Source organism: Acomys minous (assembly GCF_964271855.1).
Source record: "Acomys minous genome assembly, chromosome: 1".
In the NCBI taxonomy this organism is placed as follows: domain Eukaryota; kingdom Metazoa; phylum Chordata; class Mammalia; order Rodentia; family Muridae; genus Acomys; species Acomys minous.
This window is the reverse complement of record NC_140483.1, coordinates 106,515,203-106,534,989: the sequence shown is the minus strand read 5'-3', so window position 1 is coordinate 106,534,989 and position 19,787 is coordinate 106,515,203. Positions and strand designations below refer to the sequence as shown.

General features: G+C 44.4%; 1 protein-coding gene across 4 annotated transcripts in view; it reads left to right on the top strand.

Moving 5' to 3' along the window:
• Positions 1-19,095, top strand: part of SULF1 (sulfatase 1) — a 161,350-nt gene extending 142,255 nt beyond the window's left edge. For 3 of the 4 annotated variants that reach the window (XM_084773252.1, XM_084773250.1, XM_084773251.1), the window contains exons 16-21: positions 279-373; positions 905-970; positions 2,127-2,302; positions 5,899-6,041; positions 6,133-6,256; positions 16,716-19,095. In XM_084773252.1, the coding sequence (XP_084629378.1) occupies positions 279-373; positions 905-970; positions 2,127-2,302; positions 5,899-6,041; positions 6,133-6,256; positions 16,716-17,542 (1,431 nt within the window). In that variant the 3' untranslated portion in view covers positions 17,543-19,095. Of the gene's footprint in view, positions 1-278; positions 374-904; positions 971-2,126; positions 2,303-5,898; positions 6,042-6,132; positions 6,257-7,953; positions 7,988-16,715 lie in introns of all 4 variants that reach the window. The other variant, XM_084773253.1, reaches the window with a different exon arrangement.
• Positions 19,096-19,787: the final 692 nt, after the last annotated feature.

Genomic DNA, 19,787 nt, shown 5'->3' with positions numbered 1-19,787 from the left:
AGTGGTGGCCCCTAGCGAGAGCAAGAGTTGGGAAAGGGATGAATCTTATAGTCTTTTGCATATTTATGAGAAAAGTATTCAGTTATAACGAGGTATCTGTTACTGTTTCTGTGGCGCACTGACTGGAGCATAGACATGGGTGTGTTCCATGCCTTGCTCTTCCCAGGTCTTCCGTGAGATCATTGTAATTTTGCAGTGCAGCAAATAAAGTGGACGGTATTTTGTCAAGACAAATCTTGATTTTTTTTTAGAAGCTCAGATGAATATTTGTTTTCCAGATTGAAGTTCTGCAAGATAAAATTAAGAATTTGAGAGAAGTGAGGGGACACCTAAAGAAAAGGAAGCCTGAGGAGTGTAGCTGTGGTGAGCAGAGGTGAGCATGCGTCCCAGGGTCACTTCCTCCCACACATGAGCCAGAGACAGCGGCCTGAGGCTGGCCTCTCTTTCACTGACGCTGTACAGGAGGCATTGCTGTAAGGCACATTGGCCCCCCCTCCCACCCGCTTAAGTCAAATTAAATATGCCACCCACTTAGGCAAATGGCACAAGCAAGTCCCACAAAGCTGAAATAGTGACAAAAGAATAACTTCCTGTCGCCGTGTGTGTGTGTGTGTGTGTGTGTGTGTGTGTGTGTGTGTGTGAGTCTATTGGGGGGATGTGATTTAGTATGTGTGAGTGTGTATGTGAGTGTGCATGTGTAGATGAGTGATTCAGTGTGTGTGTGAGTGTTTATGTGTGTGTGAGTGTGACCGTGTGTTAATGAGTATAACTCTGTGTGTGTGTGTGTGTGAGAGAGAGAGAGAGAGAGAGAGAGAGAGAGAGAGAGAGAGAGAGAGAGATGAGCCATTTAATCAAATGAAAGGTTATATATGTAAGACTCACATTCTACTCCTCTGCCCGGCAGCTATTACAATAAAGAGAAAGGTGTAAAAAGGCAAGAGAAGTTAAAGAGCCATCTTCACCCCTTCAAGTGAGTAACTTCATCACGTGCGCTGGGACTCAGGGACTGTCCACAGTGACGGGAGGGAGGCCTACATTCTGCGTGAGATTCTCCTTCATGCATGGTCTTTGGTAGAAATCAATGGAGAGTAACAGATCCCAACTAAATTAGGGTGTTCAGCAGAGTAACTTGCAGTAGTACTGGCCTCTCAAGGTGTAAGGAAGCGCATGGACATTTAAGCAATGGCCCAAGTTGTATGCACGAAAGGTTTTGCATTTGAACAGCAACAAAATTTAACTATGAAAGAAACGAAAACACCCACCAAGGCTAAGGGAACTGAAAAGGAAGTAAAAAGAATGTAAAAGTTGGAAGATGACAAGGAAGATGCTGTCTTCTGAAACTGACATTGCTGTTGCCCCCATGAACTCATAGCAGTGGTGATTACGGGCACAAGATCAAACCAGACAAAGCGCTAGCATGGTGAGGGCGGTGCTCATGCGGCCCACCTCTATCTGAGGAGCTACTAGCAATTGATTGCATCATGAGGACAGAGAATAATTCTTCCTTAGGGCTGTGACCACTGGTAGGTGGCCCGTGCTTTAGCACGAATTAGGGTCTGTGGGTTATTAAAGAATAAAGAAAAGGACATGAAGTTGGGAACAGGACAGAAGGAGATCTGTGGGGGAATGTGAAGGAGGGCAAACAGGGTAGATAACATCCTATCCCATTGTACACACAGATGGGATTCTCAAAAACTAAATATTTTCAAGAAGAAACATGATAAAATACTTATTTTAAAAATTAATCATGGATGGTTTGCCAAAGGATATTTGAATCCACCTACTGCAAGCCACCTGACCCAATGAAACCATTCTCTGACTCCGTGGCGGCCTGTGAGGTACTGAGCTATCACGAGGTCACAGCATATGTCCACAGGTTGTGGCTGGCAGGATGCACTGACTCCCGCCACTTTTATTTCCATCGATGCTTAAAAACAAGCAACTGTCAGGTTTTATAAAGTTCTAGGAGACCTGTCACGGGGTGGGTTTGCCTCCATGACACTGGCTGTATTTGAAGCCCTCTATGTGCATCTTGCATGTGCACATTTGTACAAGGCGAAGAACAACAGTTCTATTTTTCACATAGTGTTTTCCAGTCCTCAAAAGCATCCCTTGCCTTGGTCTAGGGAGGCTGCTGCGCAGGAGGTGGACAGCAAACTGCAGCTCTTCAAGGAGAACCGCAGGAGGAGGAAGGAGAGGAAGGAGAAGAAACGCCAGAGGAAAGGAGAAGAGTGCAGCCTGCCTGGCCTCACCTGCTTCACACATGACAACAACCACTGGCAGACGGCCCCGTTCTGGAACCGTAAGTCCCTCAGTGGCACATCCCACTGGGGTGCGGAACATCCCACAGGATAGAGTGGCCCGAAAGAGAAGCACAACATTGTTCTGTGCTTGAGTCATTTTTTTTTCTAGGGGGAAAAAAAAGCTTTCCTTTAGAATCTCTGGGGTGGTTGTTGCTGTTGTTGTTGTTGTTGTTGTTGTTGTTCTGATTTTTAAAGATACAGTCTCACTGTGTATCCCAAGCTGACCTCCTATTTACAATCATCTCGCCTCAGCCTCTCAAATGCTAGGATTGCAGGTGTCCTGGCTTTTATTTCTAGAAATGTTTGGTGTTTTAGTTTGATGATACCTTGTCCTTCCTTGAGGTTTCACACAGAGGCTCCCTAAGGCTGACTCTGCCCAGTAAACCTGTTCCACTCGGTGGCAGGAAACACCCAAGGCTCCTTTGCCCTTTGGCCCTGGAAAACCCCTTGAAGGGCAAGGAAGAGTGGCTTACTGCATGACTGTGTCAGGAGGAAGTCTGCTGCCACCATCCTGACTAAGTGGCCACCCCAGCCACTGCCAACCTCCTGCGTGGCCTCCCGCATCCTCTCCTCACTTCTTCTAACCATTCTTCAGAGTCAGAATGACCTCCTAATGATGTCTTGTTTTCTCTTAAAAAGAAAAACGCTAACATAGCTAGGAAATGCCCGCATGGTATTCTCTAGGCCCGTTCCATCATTTCCTCATTCTCAATTAAAAATTTTAAATTATATTTATTTGTGCAAACATGCGCACATGTGTGTGTGTGTGTGTGTGTGTGTGTGTGTGTGTGTGTGTGTGTGTTTCTGTCTGTCTATGTGTCTGTGTGTCTAAATGAATGCAGGTGTGTGTATGGAGGTCAGAGAAGGCACTGATACCTGGAGCTACAGTTATAGCATTTGGGAAATGCCCAATTTCTTACGTGCATGCTGAGGTCTGAACTCCAGTGCTTTGGATCTCATAGCAAGAGCTTTCAACTGCCCAACCATCTCTTCATCCCTGTTAAAACACTTTTTATTATATGCCCATATAAGTTACACAAATGGACACATTGACCATATTTAATTAGGCTATTTGTATAAGACTATACTAATTTGACATGTGTATTATAAAAAAAATTGTACAAGTCAGGCATGGGGCCCTTAATCCCAGCACTTGGGAGTCAGAGGCAGACGGATCTCTGTAAGTTCGAGGTCAGCCTGGTCTATAGAGTGAGTCTAGGACAGCCAAGGCTACACAGAGAAACCCTGTCTTGAAAACCAAAACCGAACCAAAACAAAAACAAAAAAAATTTACAAAATAAAAAAACTTAGCACTGCTGATAATAGTAAAACCATGTTAAGGGTAGTTTTTATTTAACCTCTGGAGTTTCCACAGCTTCTAATGCCGTGCACCAAGGGATGCTTTTATTTTGGCTGCAAGGATGTAATGGTACCTAAGTGAAAGATGGACTCAGGCAGACGCTGGTTCAATGGACTGCATCATTAGTATGCTGAGGCAATGAAAATCTTCCATTTTTAATACCTTCATTAACTAAACAGCCATTTTTTAAAATAAGACTTTTACATTTCTATCATCCTTGAGATCTATTAATTATTTGTACAGAGCAATCAGAAGTGATTATACTGCTATATTTTATGAAACAAGTTCAAAACCCATTTAAATTATTGACTTGGAAAATTTCTACATAAGTTAGAAAATTCTGGTTGCCTGGATTTTAATATGTAGGCGTGAACCAAATGTTCATATAAAAGAAATATATAAATTGTGAGTGACATACCGAGAGTACTATCTATGAGAAATCAAACAAATGAAAATATTCTCGATTTTCTGAGACTCTTCTATAAAACTTTTTCGGAGCCAGAGGAGAGGTGAATGATCAGAACACAGAATGGGGTGGGGGGGTGGGGGATGGGGGGGTGGGGGGGTGGGGGGGAGGGGGATTGGGGGGGGTGGGGGGGTTCTGACTAACAAGCCCCAAATCCGTGTGTCATCATGGCTGACACCTGCCGTTGTCCACACTCACCTGGCACTCAGGGCGCAGGAACAAGAGGCTCATGAGTGTGAGGCAAGCCTGGGCTACATGGTCCAAACCCATAAGCTGGACAGCAGCAGCAAGGGTAGTGTGTCTGTGTGGATTCACCAGCTGAAGCCAGTAAGCCCTGCTGAGGGGCATCGGCCATGGGGAGGCTGCAGCCCACAGGGTTGGCTTGTGAAGCACGATGCACTTCCCCTTCAGTTTTTAAGTGGTCTATTAAAATATTTGAAAACATAATCCCTTCTCATTCACTGTTTAAGGTATTGATCCCCTTTAGCTTGGGGGCCAGATGTAGTGTGTGCAATATTGCAAAGGGCAGTAGTCTCACAGCTAAACATTAGCCTCTAACCAGAGCCCCTGCTGCCAGTTGTCAGCTACATGACTCTGGCCTTAGTGTTCCCATCTGGAAGTGGATATGGGTACAAAAACATGCCTAACAGTCCTTTGAGAACTAACTAAGCTAAGAGAGCCAAGCATCTTACACCAGAGGTAAATCCCATTTACTGTACCTACCCTAATCATTTTAAGGAATTTTTGCTAGAAAGCATACTCACAAAAGCCCTTAATTACCCCTTCCTAATTTTACAAAAAGAAGAATGAATAATAGCTTGTTATAAAAGTTGATGTCTCTTAAACACTTAGAGAGGGGCCTTCTCTGTGTGCAAAAAATGTTGGTGGTCAAATCCCATTGCACATTAAAATACCGTGGAGAGGTCTTGGAGCAATTCAACAACCAAGACCTGAATTATTCCCCCAGACCCATAAAAAAAGCCAGGCTTGGTAACCATGGCTGCAATCTCATTGCTGGAGAGAGAAAGAGGCTGCTCCCTGGAGCTTGTGGCCAAGCGGTGTAGACTGCTTTAGGGAGTTCCAGACCTGTTTCAAAATGCAAGGTGAGTGTCACCTGAGGAATGACACCCAAAGTTGTTCTCCTGTCCTGTATACATATACACATGTAGCTACACACACACACACAGAGACATACATGCACACACACAGAGATGCATGCGCGCACACGCGCACACACGCACATGCACACGCGCACACATGCATGCTCCTGCGTACACACTGACAGTGCTGTAGAGTCTTCTGTAACTACCTTCAAGTCCATCAAGCTGAGCCCCATCCTAGTCTAAGACTGTTTCTCCATACATAATGGTGACACTGGCTGTGTGACCCTGAAACAAAGGAAGGGCTTTAAGTCTGTTGCTTTATGAAACAACCATGTTTTCCTCTTCCAGAAAAGATAAAAATACCGTAAATAGCAGCTCTACTATCTTCTCACAGTACTTCAGCCGCTCATATTGGAGACTACTACGTTCCAGAATTAAGGAGAGTAACTAACCTAGTGGCCAGAAACATGACCTTGGTCCTCAGCCTGAATGAGGCCCCTCATATTCAGATTTCACAGGCAATTTGCGTGGAGGAAAGGATGCACTTGTCTTTGAAAGCCAATCATGGCACTTATAAGACAGAAACCATAAAGGCTGTAGAGGAACCAGCTGGTGCAGGTCGCTCATCCTTTCTGTTGTGCTATTTTTTTCTCTCCTCTCCAACAGTGGGGTCTTTCTGTGCGTGCACAAGCTCCAACAATAACACCTACTGGTGTTTGCGTACAGTCAACGAGACGCACAATTTTCTTTTCTGCGAGTTTGCCACCGGCTTTCTGGAATACTTTGACATGAATACGGATCCTTATCAGGTAAGGGGATATGTTTTCATTTGACGAGAAGGTGGTTGGGAATGGGGTAGCCAGACACGTGCTTAAGTCCACTGTCCCCCTTCGTCCACAGCTCACAAACACCGTGCACACAGTAGAACGGGGCATCTTAAATCAGCTACACATACAGCTGATGGAGCTCCGAAGCTGCCAAGGGTATAAGCAGTGCAACCCAAGACCCAAGAGCCTTGACACTGGTAAGAAAAAGTATTACTTCTGTCTATCATACTTAGATCATTCTTTGTACTATCACGATATCTCCTTTTGAAAACATCTCCATGTATGAGCATATAGTTTAGGGTCCTTAAACTATATGTTTATGAGAAACTCTGTAAACAGTCCCAAACATAAATTGATCTCTAAGCCTCTCATTCTGGATGTAGTCATGGGAAAACTGGATTTATTGAAAGATTTAGTACCTGTATCCTGCTAATCTCCTGTATGCGTGCATCCTACCAGAGAACCTCGGTTCTGATAGGAGCGTCTATGGAAGGTGGGGTTGAGGCTTTGGGGATTTCTTGTCATTGCCCTGAGCAGTCCCTAAGGATAGCAGAAAAATCTATCTGTTTCAGCTGCCTGATAGAGACACACAGGGCCCTGCTTTTGCTTGTCCACATCTGCAACCCTCCGCCCCTGTCTGCATCCCTGCCTAAGACCTAGGAAATCTACTTCTCTTACCACTACCTCCCATTTGAAAATAGAAAGATTTGGGAAACTCATTAACTTGGAATCTGACCTGGTGCTGGGAAGATGTTCCTGCCCTCTTCTACTGTGTGAGCCTGGCCTCTTTCTCCTTTGGCTTGTAAAGCTGTGGCTTTTTTTTTTTTTTTTTTTTTGGCCTGGCTAATGAGAAAAGCCATTGTCTATATCATTTCTGTAGAAGTTCAAATGCCAGCTATTCACAGAAGGGAAGAAAAAAAACTGGAAATGCCTCTGACATCCCTACCGGATGTCAAGCTAAAGTCACTGGCACTGGAAAGCAGTTTCCAGGAGCCCCACACCATTTGTGACACAAGTTCTAACTGTACATAGTTGAGGTTGACCTACGACTTACTGTGTAGCCCAGTGTGACCAGTCTCTCAAACATTAAGAATATAGGTATACATCACAAGGCCTGGCTTGCAAGAACACTCCTCCCCTGCCTCCACCTCTCTCTGATCATTGTCTGTATATGGGTTTGTGTCAATCAAGAACTAGGCCAGCAAAGCAGATATTTTGGCCGCCTGCTTCATTCAGCTTAAAGCTTTGGAAATATCTTCCTTATATACCGACCATTCCCGGAAATCAAAGAAAGAAAACAAGGAAAGAAGAAGAGGGATGAAAAGGGGGGGAAAAGCCAACCTCCAAAGGCCTGGGATCTAAGTTAAACTATTAGAGGCACTAGAAATATATTACAGGCAGCCATCATCCCCAAAACACTATGGCTCCTTAACTACCGGTGATGATTTAACAGCCCCATTGTGAGAAATCTTATAGGGTCCTCAATGGTGAGATGGCAGGCCAGGAGGGACCTGGTGATTGCTATCCACTTTGTGTAGATCTCTCCAGCTTCTAGACTATTCCTACAGGAGGTTGTTAATGGCTTGGTTTTTCTAAGCTCCCTGCCCATGAAAAAAAAATTTTTTACATGAACTTTCAGAAACACTTTCTCTTTGCGTTCTTGTCCTCACCCAATCTTTTCTTTTTACATATTTTTTCACCTTTAAAGCCTTTTTGTTCTCAGCACTAAGTCCTTTTGAGACTAATTAGTGGACTATCTGTGGGATTTCAATGCTGCCTGTATTTACCACAGTGTGTTTCTTCCTAGGATTTAGATGTATTCATGGAAACTGCCTTGTGAAAGGGTCTATGAGTTCTAAAGCTAACCAATTCCTCTTGTATTTTCCTATATCAGGAACTAAAGATGGCGGAACCTATGACCTACACAGGTATTCACACTTTTTAAATTTTTCAGCTGCTTCCTTCCCATAATTGCATGATCCGTTATTTCACCTAGTTTCTGTTTCTTACCTTCTTGCACAGAGCAGAGAAGAGGTTGTGGTGCATGCGTGTTGTAGCAGTTCCCTCCTACCCATTGGGTCCCTGGCTCCAGACCCATCATTCGGCTTGCAGTCTATTCAACTACCCAAAGATGCCTCTTGTAGCATTTGCTCTCTCCTGTGCATGCCATGCCTGTTTGCTTGTTAGATGGTGTTTTGAAGCAAGGAATGCTGGGAGAATGGCCTCTGGGACAGCAGGGTGGGATGGGTACAGGAGATTGATTTCCTTTGTTCTGCCTACACAGCTGGGTAGGGAGGCTGCATGGGACTTAGTGGGAGATTTTTTTTTTCATTTAAGAATACTGCTAATAGTCTTAAAAGGGGACTAAGGGGAATTTTGAGAACATTCTGAAGCTGAAGGTGGAGGGAACAAAAAATGTCCTTGTAAACAGTCATTAATTTTGATAATTAAAAGAAAACAGTGGTCATAGGAGAACTCAGAAGGCTCCACAGGGTGGAGGGGACTGAAGAGAAGGTGCCAGGAATCAGGGACAGGATATTTAGGGTCAACAGCAAGTTCCCAAAATACACTAGAACAATAGTCCCAATACATGAAACTTCATGAATAGCTTTCCCTAGATATCTCCCTGCCTCCATCCACATCATCTCTTCTATGTGGAGGAAGCAAACACCTGGAAGCCTGTCCACTGCTCATTCAGAAATATCAGCCATTGCTGGTTTTCTACCCTGTGCCTCAGCTTTGGAGGGTTTATCCAAAACGTGCCAGTTGAGGGGATGTGTACTGTCCTCAGCATGTGTGCTAAAAGGACACCGAGGCTTTGGTGTGCCCCAGCTCCAGTCAGTGCCCTCACACTTACATTGCTACTTTCTGCCAAAGCAGCATGAATTCATTGGCACCTTCTGCCCTGATACCTCCTCAAAGAAACAAAAGGCTAGCGCCATCCCAAGGCACCATGACCATACTTTCCAGCTCCTTCCATGACCTCCCAGGCCAGGATCTCACATGCGTCCCTTCAGAAGGAGGTCATTGCTCCCAAGAAGCTAAATGCCATCATAAAAGGCGATAGAGAGACAGGAAACAGGAAGTGGCCATATCTGGGCCATTTTATGGTCATTCCTCCATCTGTTCCTGCCTCACGCCATCCATTACAAAACATAAATAAGATAGACCAGAACCCGAGCTCAAGCTCATCTTCCCAGGTGAAGGCTGAGGAAGGCTGAACTGTGTTGCCTGCTTCCTAGTGTCATAAGAGATTTCCAAAGAATGACATTCTAAAATTTGGATGTTGCAGTTACTTCATGGTAATTCCAATATACACCCCAGGATATTCAGTGTCCTGTCTATCGCTCTTGTCATGAAAGAGGTTAAAGGCTGTATATAAATCAGTTAAGGCACGCGCCTGGCCGGACCTGAGTCACAGTTACTCCCCATAGCAAAAATGGAAGCATCCTAGACAACTGTGAAATAAAGGGCATTTGAGTGCAATCCAGTGATGAGCATCTATCTCTCCCACCACCCTAAAACCCTCAAACTAACTGTGAAGTTTGATGGGGCAGATGTCATTAGAAATGGTAGCAGTCAAGGCTGAGGGTGTAGTTCAGTGGGTAGCAGCCAAGGCTGAGGGTGTAGTTCAGTGGGTAGAGTACTTGTCTGGCATACAAGAAGACCCTGTTCTCTTCGTGATCCTGCATAAAATAAGAGTGTGATTACCTATACTTTTAATCCCAACACCAAAAAAAAAAAAGTTGTAACAGCCAGATGTTAAACAATTAGAAATTGGGAAACTCAATGCTGTAGAACTCATATCTTGTAGAAAGCCAACTATAAAATTATAAGCCAATCTATTCATTGAGATCTTTGTAGATCTTCAGAGAGCAGTCTGTTCCCCTCGTCACTACCCCTTTGCCCCTCTGTTGTCAGCACCTGAGGAGGGGACAAGTGGAATGCGTCTCTTGTCACATTTCCCTGTTGCAACCAGAATCAGCTCTGAGTTATAGCCCAGGAAGCAGCATCCATGACTCAGGAAGTTGTTTCTGTCTTGTGTTAAAAGCATAAGCTCTACCCATGGTGCAATGTGGAGTAAGGACAAACAGGTCTGGTGGGGCATTTATTTGTCCCTTTGTGCGTGAATGTCACTTCTACTGCCATGCTGTGATGGCCAAGAAGAGAGTTTGACAATGTGGCCAAGGGCCCAGTGGCTGTGGGGCCTGCTGGGCAGCTCAAGGCAGCTTGGTTGTGCAGGTTGGCTCCATGGTCCTCTGTGCTGAGTCCTCTAGGCTGCGGGCTGCAGTGAGCACCACCCTTGGCCACTAGCCTCTGTCCACATAGGAGCTGAGTCCTCTTCTCCGAGAGGAAACGGTGAAGATGGCTGCCGGTGGCATAGCTGTTCATCTCCATGGTAATGCCAGGCCACCTATGGTCCTAGACCCAGTCCTCCTGTGTGCATGCTTGCTGTGTAATAAGCTCCAGGCAGCGACTTTGCTTGTTAGTAAACAGAATACAGGATACAAAGCAGCTTGCATGAGTGAAGCAGTTCGTGAGAGGGAAGAGTATGTCGTATTCATTCCCAAACATAAATTAATATATTTCACAAGTGTCACCCAGAAAGGATAGTGATTTGGCTTGAAACCAACATGTATTTTGAAAATTCTCTTAGTGGTTGCACGACCTTCTTGTCCCCAGGGTGAGAGGAGACTTATCTGTAACTTGAAATCGTTGATATTTATTCTAAAGATTTGCTTTTCAGAACAAAGCCAGCCACATGTTTGTTCTCTGAATGAAGAGCTTGCCCCATAGGAACCTATGGTTTTCTGAGCTGAGAAATGGCTGGGGCCCAGGGCAGGACAAGATGGTTCAGCATCCCTAGCCCAAGCAGGCCTGAATTCATTAATCAGTGGTCCCAGAGAAGAACCTTCAATTTCCGACTTTCCTGCCCCTCCTTCTAAGTGCTAAGATTATGGGGGTACACCACCACACCCAGTGTGTCGGGATTGAACCTGGGCTTCCTATATATGCTGGGCAAGTACCCCATCAACTGAGATACCCCCCACCCTAATGCCTAATACTTTTTAAAAGTTTTGTTTTCATATAACGTAGCATTTACAGAAAGGCTACCGGAATAGATTCAGGAAATGTTACCCCCCTCGCTTCATGTCTGTCCTTTCCTCTCTCTTTCTCCCCTCATACAAACACTTCTCCTCCTCCTTCTCTTGTTTTGTTATGTTTCGTTTTGTTTTGAGACAGGACTTCTCAGTGTAGCCTTGGCAGTCCTGGACTCGCTTTGTAGACGAGATTGGCCTCGAACTTACAGTGATGCACCTGCCACCGCTTCCTGAGTACAGGGATCACAGGCATGCACCGCCATTCCTGGCTACAAACCCTCTTTTTATATCAATTCTGAGTCATTTGCAGGCATCACATCCCTTTGTGGAGAACAATTTTAGTACACACTTCCCCAGAACATTTTTGCACATGCCTGTTGTACCCTAACTAAAAAATGAGGCCACCAGCACTAACCGCCTCCATTATCTAATTCACATGATAAACGTGTGCTGCCAAATGTTCTAATAAGGTGATGTATATAGTGTTTGGCTTCTAGTCCAGGATTCAATCCAGAGTCCTCCATCCTAAAACTGTCACTCTTCTCCTGTGTCTTCTCTTTTGGAACAGTTTCTCTCACCTTTTCGTTGTTGGTGACGACATTCTTTAAGTCCCCAGACATTTGCTTCATAAAATGCCCCTCAACTTGAGGTTTGTCTCGAGTTCTCACCACTAGGCAGGAGTTGTCTATTTGGACCAGGTTTGTTATAAAAAAAAAAAAACTGCGCTGTTCCCTGGGAGAGCTTCTCTGCAGCTTTGTTATTTGGCTAATGTGCTGCTTGCTAGGCTATCCCACTGTACGGTTGCTAGTCCTCATCTCTTACGAACAGTCTGCTATCCTAGCTTTTGCTGGCAATGGTTGTCTTTGCCTGATCATTCATTGTGCTCGGTTGAGCTTATCTGGTTTTGGAACAAGCGCTCTATGACTGAACCCCACAGCGGCCTTGAGTTATTCATTGTTAAAGTGATGGCTACAAATGGATTTTTTTCCCCAGCTCCATCATTTCTCCCGTGCTTCTCAAGTTCTACCACGAAGGTGTGGTCCTCCCCCCCCCACCCCCCACCCCCGCCCCCTCCACAGCCATCTGTGTAAAGACAGAGCCAAGCTTCTCATTCTTCCTCCGGTTACTCTTTTCCCATCACTATTGTAACGGCCCACGTGTCACAGGGCAGGTCACTGGTGTGCCTTCAAGTCCTCTGTTGGATTCTGGAAAGTTCCCCCATTGTTCTTGGACCCTTCATTGCTTGATGCCCTGAAATACGTCCAGTGTCATGTTATATTTTAGAAGTGACCATAAGTGGGTGCCAGTTTTGTTTTGTTTTTGTTTTCTGAGAGGTCTGGGCGTGAAATGTGCATAACTTCTGCAGAAGTGTCTGTGCACCACTGTCTGTCCCTTTACAAATGTCCTCCAAGTGGACTAATTCTTCCAGTGCGGTATCAACTTGTCCATGGTCCTAATGAGGTGCTCTTAGGATATCCCCACTGGGAGAGAAACCAAATTGTGTAGACCATCATCAAGCTAAGGAAACAGCCATCGACTTTCTTGTTAGTGCTGCTGCCATTAGTTAAGAACCAAATTTGTCACACTGAGATTTTTAGCTTCTATGAGATGCTCAGATAACTTTTTTCTCTTTAGATGTGTGGCTTAAGTTACAAATCTGTATTAATAGATCTGCTAAGAAATAAAATAAATCTTTCCTCCCAGGACTAAGTTTCTTTGGGTCACTGTGCATGCTTTTCTTAATATAATATTGAATCCTTTCCACTAGTTATAAGGTACTCATATCATAATTACCAGCAATATCTTCCTATAGCCTTCCTTCTGTTGGTGCTAACACTAGTGTCCAAATACGGTTTTCTTATCGCTGCTGTATCAATTCATGGCCACATCTCCAAGCAGCATGCTTTCATCCTCTTAGGTTTCTAGGGACAAGAAGTATGAAACGACTCTTCCTGGCATCAGAGGAAGGTGTCGGTAGGCTTGCATTGTCTCGGGGCTTCGGAGAACTCTGCTTCTTTGTCCCTTCTGCTTTCTTAAGCGGCTGTGTCTATATCCTTGTCCCCTGCCTCATCTTTGAAGCCAGCAACGTAAGCGTCTAATCTTCCTCTCTCTGCCCCCATCCTCTCCTCTGCATTCCAGAGTCACATCTCCTGCTCTGATTCCATGCTGCCTCTCTGCACTTCCATCCCTCTTTCCTAAGGACCGTGGTGATTATCTTGACTTCGCTGGAGCATTGCCCTGTCAAGACCCATAACTTCGTCACACATGCAAGATCCCATTTGCCTCCTAAACTGATGCCGTAAGCTCCCGAGGACTCGGATGTGGACATCTCTGAGGGTTGAGGGAGCCCCTGTTCTGCCTTAAATACTTACTCTAGACAAGGGTTATACTTGCTTCACCAAGTGTGTCCCAGTGTTTTCTCTTCCTTTCTGTTTTCTAGAACAGTTTGGAGAACATCAGGGTTCTGGGGGGAGGGGGAGCAACATCTTTCTGCAAAACCGTATGGACCAGATGCTTCTTTACTGAGGGGTTTTTAGCATCCTCTTCTTTGATGGAAACTGATCTGCTTCAGCTTTCTGTCTCTGCTAGATCAGCTTCCTGAACAGCTGTTAAGCATTTGCCTCTAGAGGGCCTAGATGAAGAGGAGTCGTGGTGAAACAAGGAATTGCGCAGTTGCACCAGCATCTTCCCTTACTCATTCTTCTTTTCGTAGCTTGAAACCCACCCAGTGGGGACCCTCTCTTAGCCTCCCTTGCTAGGTGTGAAGGTGTGTGAGCCAGTCCTCCATGTCACCACCTCCTCTCATTTCACACAACAGATACGTTAACTTCTCAAGCCAGTTTCCTGCAGAACCAGGACCCTGCATGCTCTATGCAGTGTGCTACGCCCATTTAATACAATGTACCCATGTAAAATGTGAAGGAACAGCTTGGCTCTGTTGTCACACTGCACTTGGGAGTCACAGGCAGGTGGATCTCTGGGAGTTCAAAGCTAGCCTTGTCTACTGAGAGCTAGTTTCAGGACAGCCAGAGCTACATAGAGAAACCCTGCCTCAACAAACTGTTAACAAGCAACAAACTAACTAACTCACCAACTCACCAGCTGCTTGGCCTAAGAAACAGAAAGTTTCTATGCTCACTATCTTCTGTTTCAAACCTTTAACAGGATTTTTGAACATTTCCTCAACCTCCAGGACTAGGAACCAAGTCCCAACCCATGAAGTGCCTTGAGCCCTGTGTAGTCCACCTGCCAGTGGTACACAAAGCCTTCCCTGGGGAAATCTTCCCCATGAACATCTACATTCCCTATCTCTCTGGTTGCCCTACAGAACAGCTCTTGTCAGCATCACATGTCTGAAAACATGTAAGAGTAGCACATTTGGATTTGGACCACCTCCACTCATGTCATGTACATAGCTAGGTCCCTCAAGGAGGCACACCTAAAGGTGGCTCCAAGGATGCTCCAGGGAGTACCCTTCCTCATGCCAGCCCATCTGAGCTGTCTTGGGTGAGAGGCTTCTTCTATTGCGTGTTCATGCATTGCACCTCGCATCTTCCATCTTCTTCACAAAGATAGTCATTCCCCTTGCCACTTTTGAAACTTAGCAAGGGTTTCATTCTGGTTTTTTTTTTAATTGTTTATTTTATTTGCATTGGTGTTTTGCCTGTGTGTTTGCCTGTGAGAGGGTGTTGGATCCTCTGGAACTGGAGTTACAGACAGTTGTGAGCTGCCATGTGGGTGCCGAGAATTGAACTCAGAACCTCTGGAAGAGCAGCCAGTGCTCTTAACCACTGAGCCATCTCTCTAGCCCCAAGGGGTCCATTCCTTTCAGTTAGTTGTCCTTGTTTGCTTGCGGTTTTAAACTGTTTTCCTACAGTCTTGAGAGCTGAAGGAGAGCTGGTCTGGCTGTAGGATTTTTGGTACAAACTCTATTTTCTTACCTGAGACAATTCCCACACCCTGAAGGCTTGATCAGCCAGCATTACTGCACTGTGGTTTTTTTGTTACTTCATGGTTGGTTTTCGGTAGGGACACATTCACCAGAATACTTTAAAAAATTCTTGTTTCCTATTTTCTCTATAGTAATTTTGTGTAGATTTAGTTTGCTTTTATTTTTTTAGTTTGCTTATTTATTTAGTTTGCTTTTTTTAATTTGGAGAATTTACAAGACTTTTGGTTTGGGAGGGGGGCCTTTCCCATCAGTATAATCCAATATACTATAATCGTACCATTGAATTACTAGGGGCTGGGGAAGTCACGAGCTCTCCCATGGACCTGAAACATCTCCCCTTCTGCTTCTTTCTTCCTCTCCCACCCATTTCCTGGAAGCATCCTTCTTTCTCTTTGTCTCCTTTCTCCCGAGAGCAAGCTTTCCCAAGACTATCAGCTTGAGTCCCTCCAGTACCCTCCCGTGCTGTCAGTGCCGTGACTCACCAGGACTCTCGACAGCATCTCACACATGAGGATGGTATTCCTTTCCAGGCACCTTCCAATCAACCTTGACTTCCATCCTCACTTCTCTTCCCTACTTTTTTTTTCTCAAGGCTGATACCAAAGGGTGGTTCATGACTCTGCTGGCGTTTGGTACCCATTCTTTTTTTCCAGGTTACAGGTGAGCTGAAGACCACAGGCAGCTCCTTTATAGTTCCATCAAAGGTGTGGGTTTTGTGTAGTCTTTTCTTGTTGCTGCACATCTTTGTGAGGAATTCATTTCACTAATCTAAGATCCCTTATTCTAAATGCCCTCTGAGCCCAGTCAGGAAGAAAGCTGGTTTGCTCTGTGCATATGTAAAACCCACTCACATAGAGGCTTCCTGGAACCTCACACCTATGAAAGGCAATGTATGTGAAGACACGTTTCCGAGTGCTTAACGTGAAGGGCTTATGCATCTCCATTTCAATTTGTTGTTGCACTGAGTGCCAAGAAATGTAAAGTAAAAACATTGCACTAAGCATTTACCTGTTAAATTCAAATACTTTGTAATCTGTCAGTTACCGGGAACCCAATAAGTATAAATGGCTTTCACATTAACACCTGAGGGACCCAGGTGAGCAGGCTCCGTCCCTGCATCAGGCACAACTGTGTGATTTCCACCCCAGCCACGTTTACCCCCAGAGGTTTTCGCTTGTTGCATAGTTCTTTTCCTATTTTTATTTTAATGACATTATGTCATGTATTGAGGCTGGCCTCGAACTCTCTGTGTAGCCACAGATGGTCCTGAGCATCTCGTTCCCCTGCCTCCACCTCCCGAGTGCTGTGATTGCAGGTGTGGATCTGCTTTCTGTGGTCTGGAGAGCAAACCCAGGCTTTTGTATATGCCGTGTAACACTTTAACAACTGACTTACATCCCCAGTCCCCTCCGGTCCCCATTTTTATTGCCATTTGGTCACCTTTGTGTGCAAAGATCACTCTTCAACAGTCAAATACTAGGAGAGACTTTCTTTTCGTTCTTCCATTTCAAATCAGCATATAAAATAGTTACACTGCTCATCCTGTTGAGTCAGAAACATTTTTGCCACACTAATGAGGTCCGTTGGTTTCTCTTCCCACAGAGGACAATTATGGGATGGATGGGAAGGTTAGTCGGTCCAGTGTCGCTTCAGACACCAACTGGCAAGGCCTGGAGGAGTTGTCCGGTGTGGACGATGATAATGATGAGCACAGACATCACCCTAGACCGAGTCTGGAGACCTGGACTCACCCCCTGAGGGCTGTACATAGAGCGTTGGCACTGCAGAGCAGCCACTCCGAGCAAAGCAGAGCAAATGGGACTCCAGCTGCTCAAAGCGGTGGCTTCACAGTCACCTCTGCTGAGCTCTTGGTGCCGGCAGAGATGGCCTCTGCAGAGTCAGGTGAAGACCCAAGTCACGTGATTGGGGAAACAGCTCCCTTGACCTTGCCAGCCAATGTCCAAACTTTGCATTTGAAGCGACCAACAATAAGTCCGGAAGGAAAACTTGAACGGAGTAACGACATTCCTGAAGTGAATCATTTGAATTCTGAACACTGGAGAAAGAGTAAAAACGAAAGGCAGACAGGACGTGAGGAGATCCACCATCATCTTGAAGGTGACATCAGTGGCAATGGCATGACAGAGCTGGGGCTCCTGTCTCATCACGGGCTGCAACCTACCAGCCAGCATCAACGAAAATATCCCCAGGATGTGGAGCCAGAAGAGGATGCTTTTGAAGACCAGCGGCATTCTCGTGCTCATCCTGACAGAACTTCCGTTCATCTGGTGTTCGGTGTGTCCAGCGTGGAGCAGCCTGTTCATTCCAGCCACATAGAGAGAATGCCGACCAAGACAGAGAAGAATGACACGAAGGAGTGGGTGCCGAATCTAGAGGGCAGTGCCTCCCCTCCACTCATCTCTGGTTAGATCAAAGCTTGCCTAAACATAATATTTCTTTCTATGTTTTGATTAGTAAACTAGCGGTGGCAATCGTAACTCCCAACATTCTGAGCTCCCCTGGGTACATTTGCACAGTAGAAATTCATGTGCGTGTGTCCCCACACACGGATTTGTTGTAATTCATTATGTTAACCAGGAAGAGAAAGGAGGGAGGGGCGTTTTCTGTTTTGTTGCTCTTTTGGTACTAAAACAGTATTATCTTTTGAATATTGTAGGAATATGCGTATATAAAGTCTATCCAGTCAAAATGGCTAGAATTGTGCCTTTGTAAGTTTTAAAAGCTTGACACCCTTGGTGAATCTGTCAACACATCTTCCCTGCCTGCATAATGAAGTTTGGATTCGTTTCTAACCACTGGAGTTTGTCAACATCGTCGTCTTTGGTTCAATAATTTTGCACTTTGAGTTTGCAATACTGTGTCTGCTTGGTTGGTAGTGTTATTATTGGAAAAAGCAAAAACAAGCATATCAGAATCACACTGTCCTGGGCAGGACAAAAGAATAGATCCTCAGCAATGACACACAGTATGGATCACATATTGTTTAATGTTTGCTTTTTAGAGAAAACAGTGCATGTATTTTTACCTCGACGTGCTAAAATTCATTAGCAGAAAGGCATGGCTCACAATGTCGGTGGCAAAAAAAATAAATAAATAATGAGCTAATAAGCAATAAACAAAAGAAAAATTACCTGCTTTCTCTGTGCTTTCTATATGCTAATACTGCTAAATTTTGATTACCTTCCTGAAAGAAGAAACAGGACAAAGACTATTTCATTTGAATCTTCATCTTTTTTTTCCTAATTTGGTTAATAAGCTTAAGCATTGAGAAAATATGTGTAGTTTTGACCTTCTATAAGACAATTTTAATAAACTAAAATCATGAATGCTGTAAAATTTAAATGTACCAGAATGGAGGTTAACTCCATAAACATTGTGCTATGTGAATTTTTAAAAACTATCACCAAGCTCTGATTTTTCTAAAAGGCATTGTTCAAAACTGCTTTTGATAATCTGTATTCTTGATATCACCCTGTTCCTATTGGACTTTTAGACCAGTTGAAGGATTACCTCATGGAGAATTTTCAGTGTCCTCTTTAATTTCCCAGGTCTTGTTGTTGATGTTATTGTTTAGCTCGACAGTGACTTTCTATTTACTTTTAGATGATTCAAACATGTAGACACGTATTTTCTTTAAGTGCTTGAAGTAAACACTTTTCAAGAAAAGTTAATGTGGCATAGTTGAATCCTTGGTAACTTTAAGTCTTTATCATAGAGCCTGTACATATGTTAAACCTAACGAGCTGTTTATCACATGTGGGTGTCATCTCCTGAATGACAGAATAAACATATTTATGGTCTTGAATGATGGGCTTTGTAAAGAGACTTCGAGATACTAGGAAGTATACGATGTTTCTTTTTTCAATCCTATGTAATACTCTGTGATACTTTTATAGAACAATTCTGGCTTCAGGAAAGTCTAGAAGCAACATTTCTTGAAATAAAACGTGTTGAAACTTTTTACTGGTTTCAGAGAGATCAAATTAAGCCAGCTTTTGTAGACCACACATTTCTTACCAGCTAGCTTGAGTGTAGTTCCTACATGACTAAGTGTTACCCAGACTTGTCAAACTGCCCCCAAAACCTATGTGTTGTAGATCATCCTCAGATTAGTACCTTTCTGAACTCACCTCCTTGCCATCCAAAAGGATGAGGCAGAAGTCTACACAATCTGAGAAGCTTTAAAGGTACCATAGTTCCCTCTTCACCTTATTGAAATACTGATTAACTTTTGGGCAAGAGACCCCACATTGATACTCCTTTGTGAGACTTTGTAAAGCCCTTCGTGGTCCGGGGTAGAACAGATGGAGTTTTCTTTTTCCTTTTTTACTTTGGAATATGTTTTTTTTTGTGCTTTTTTTTTAATTAATTCACTCATATTACATCTCAATTGTTATCCCATCCCTTGTATCCTCCCATTTCTCCCTCCCTCCCACTTTCACCCTATTCCCCTCCCCTATGACTGTGGCTGAGGGGTCTTACTCCCCCTGTATATGATCCTAGGGTATCAAGTCTCTTTTTGGTAGCCTGCTATCCTTTCTCTGAGTGCTCTCAGGCCTCCCCATCAAGGGGAGGTGGTCAAATATGGGGCACCAGAGTTCATGTGAAAGTCAGTCCCCACTCTCCACTCAACTGGGGAGAGTGTCCTGTCCA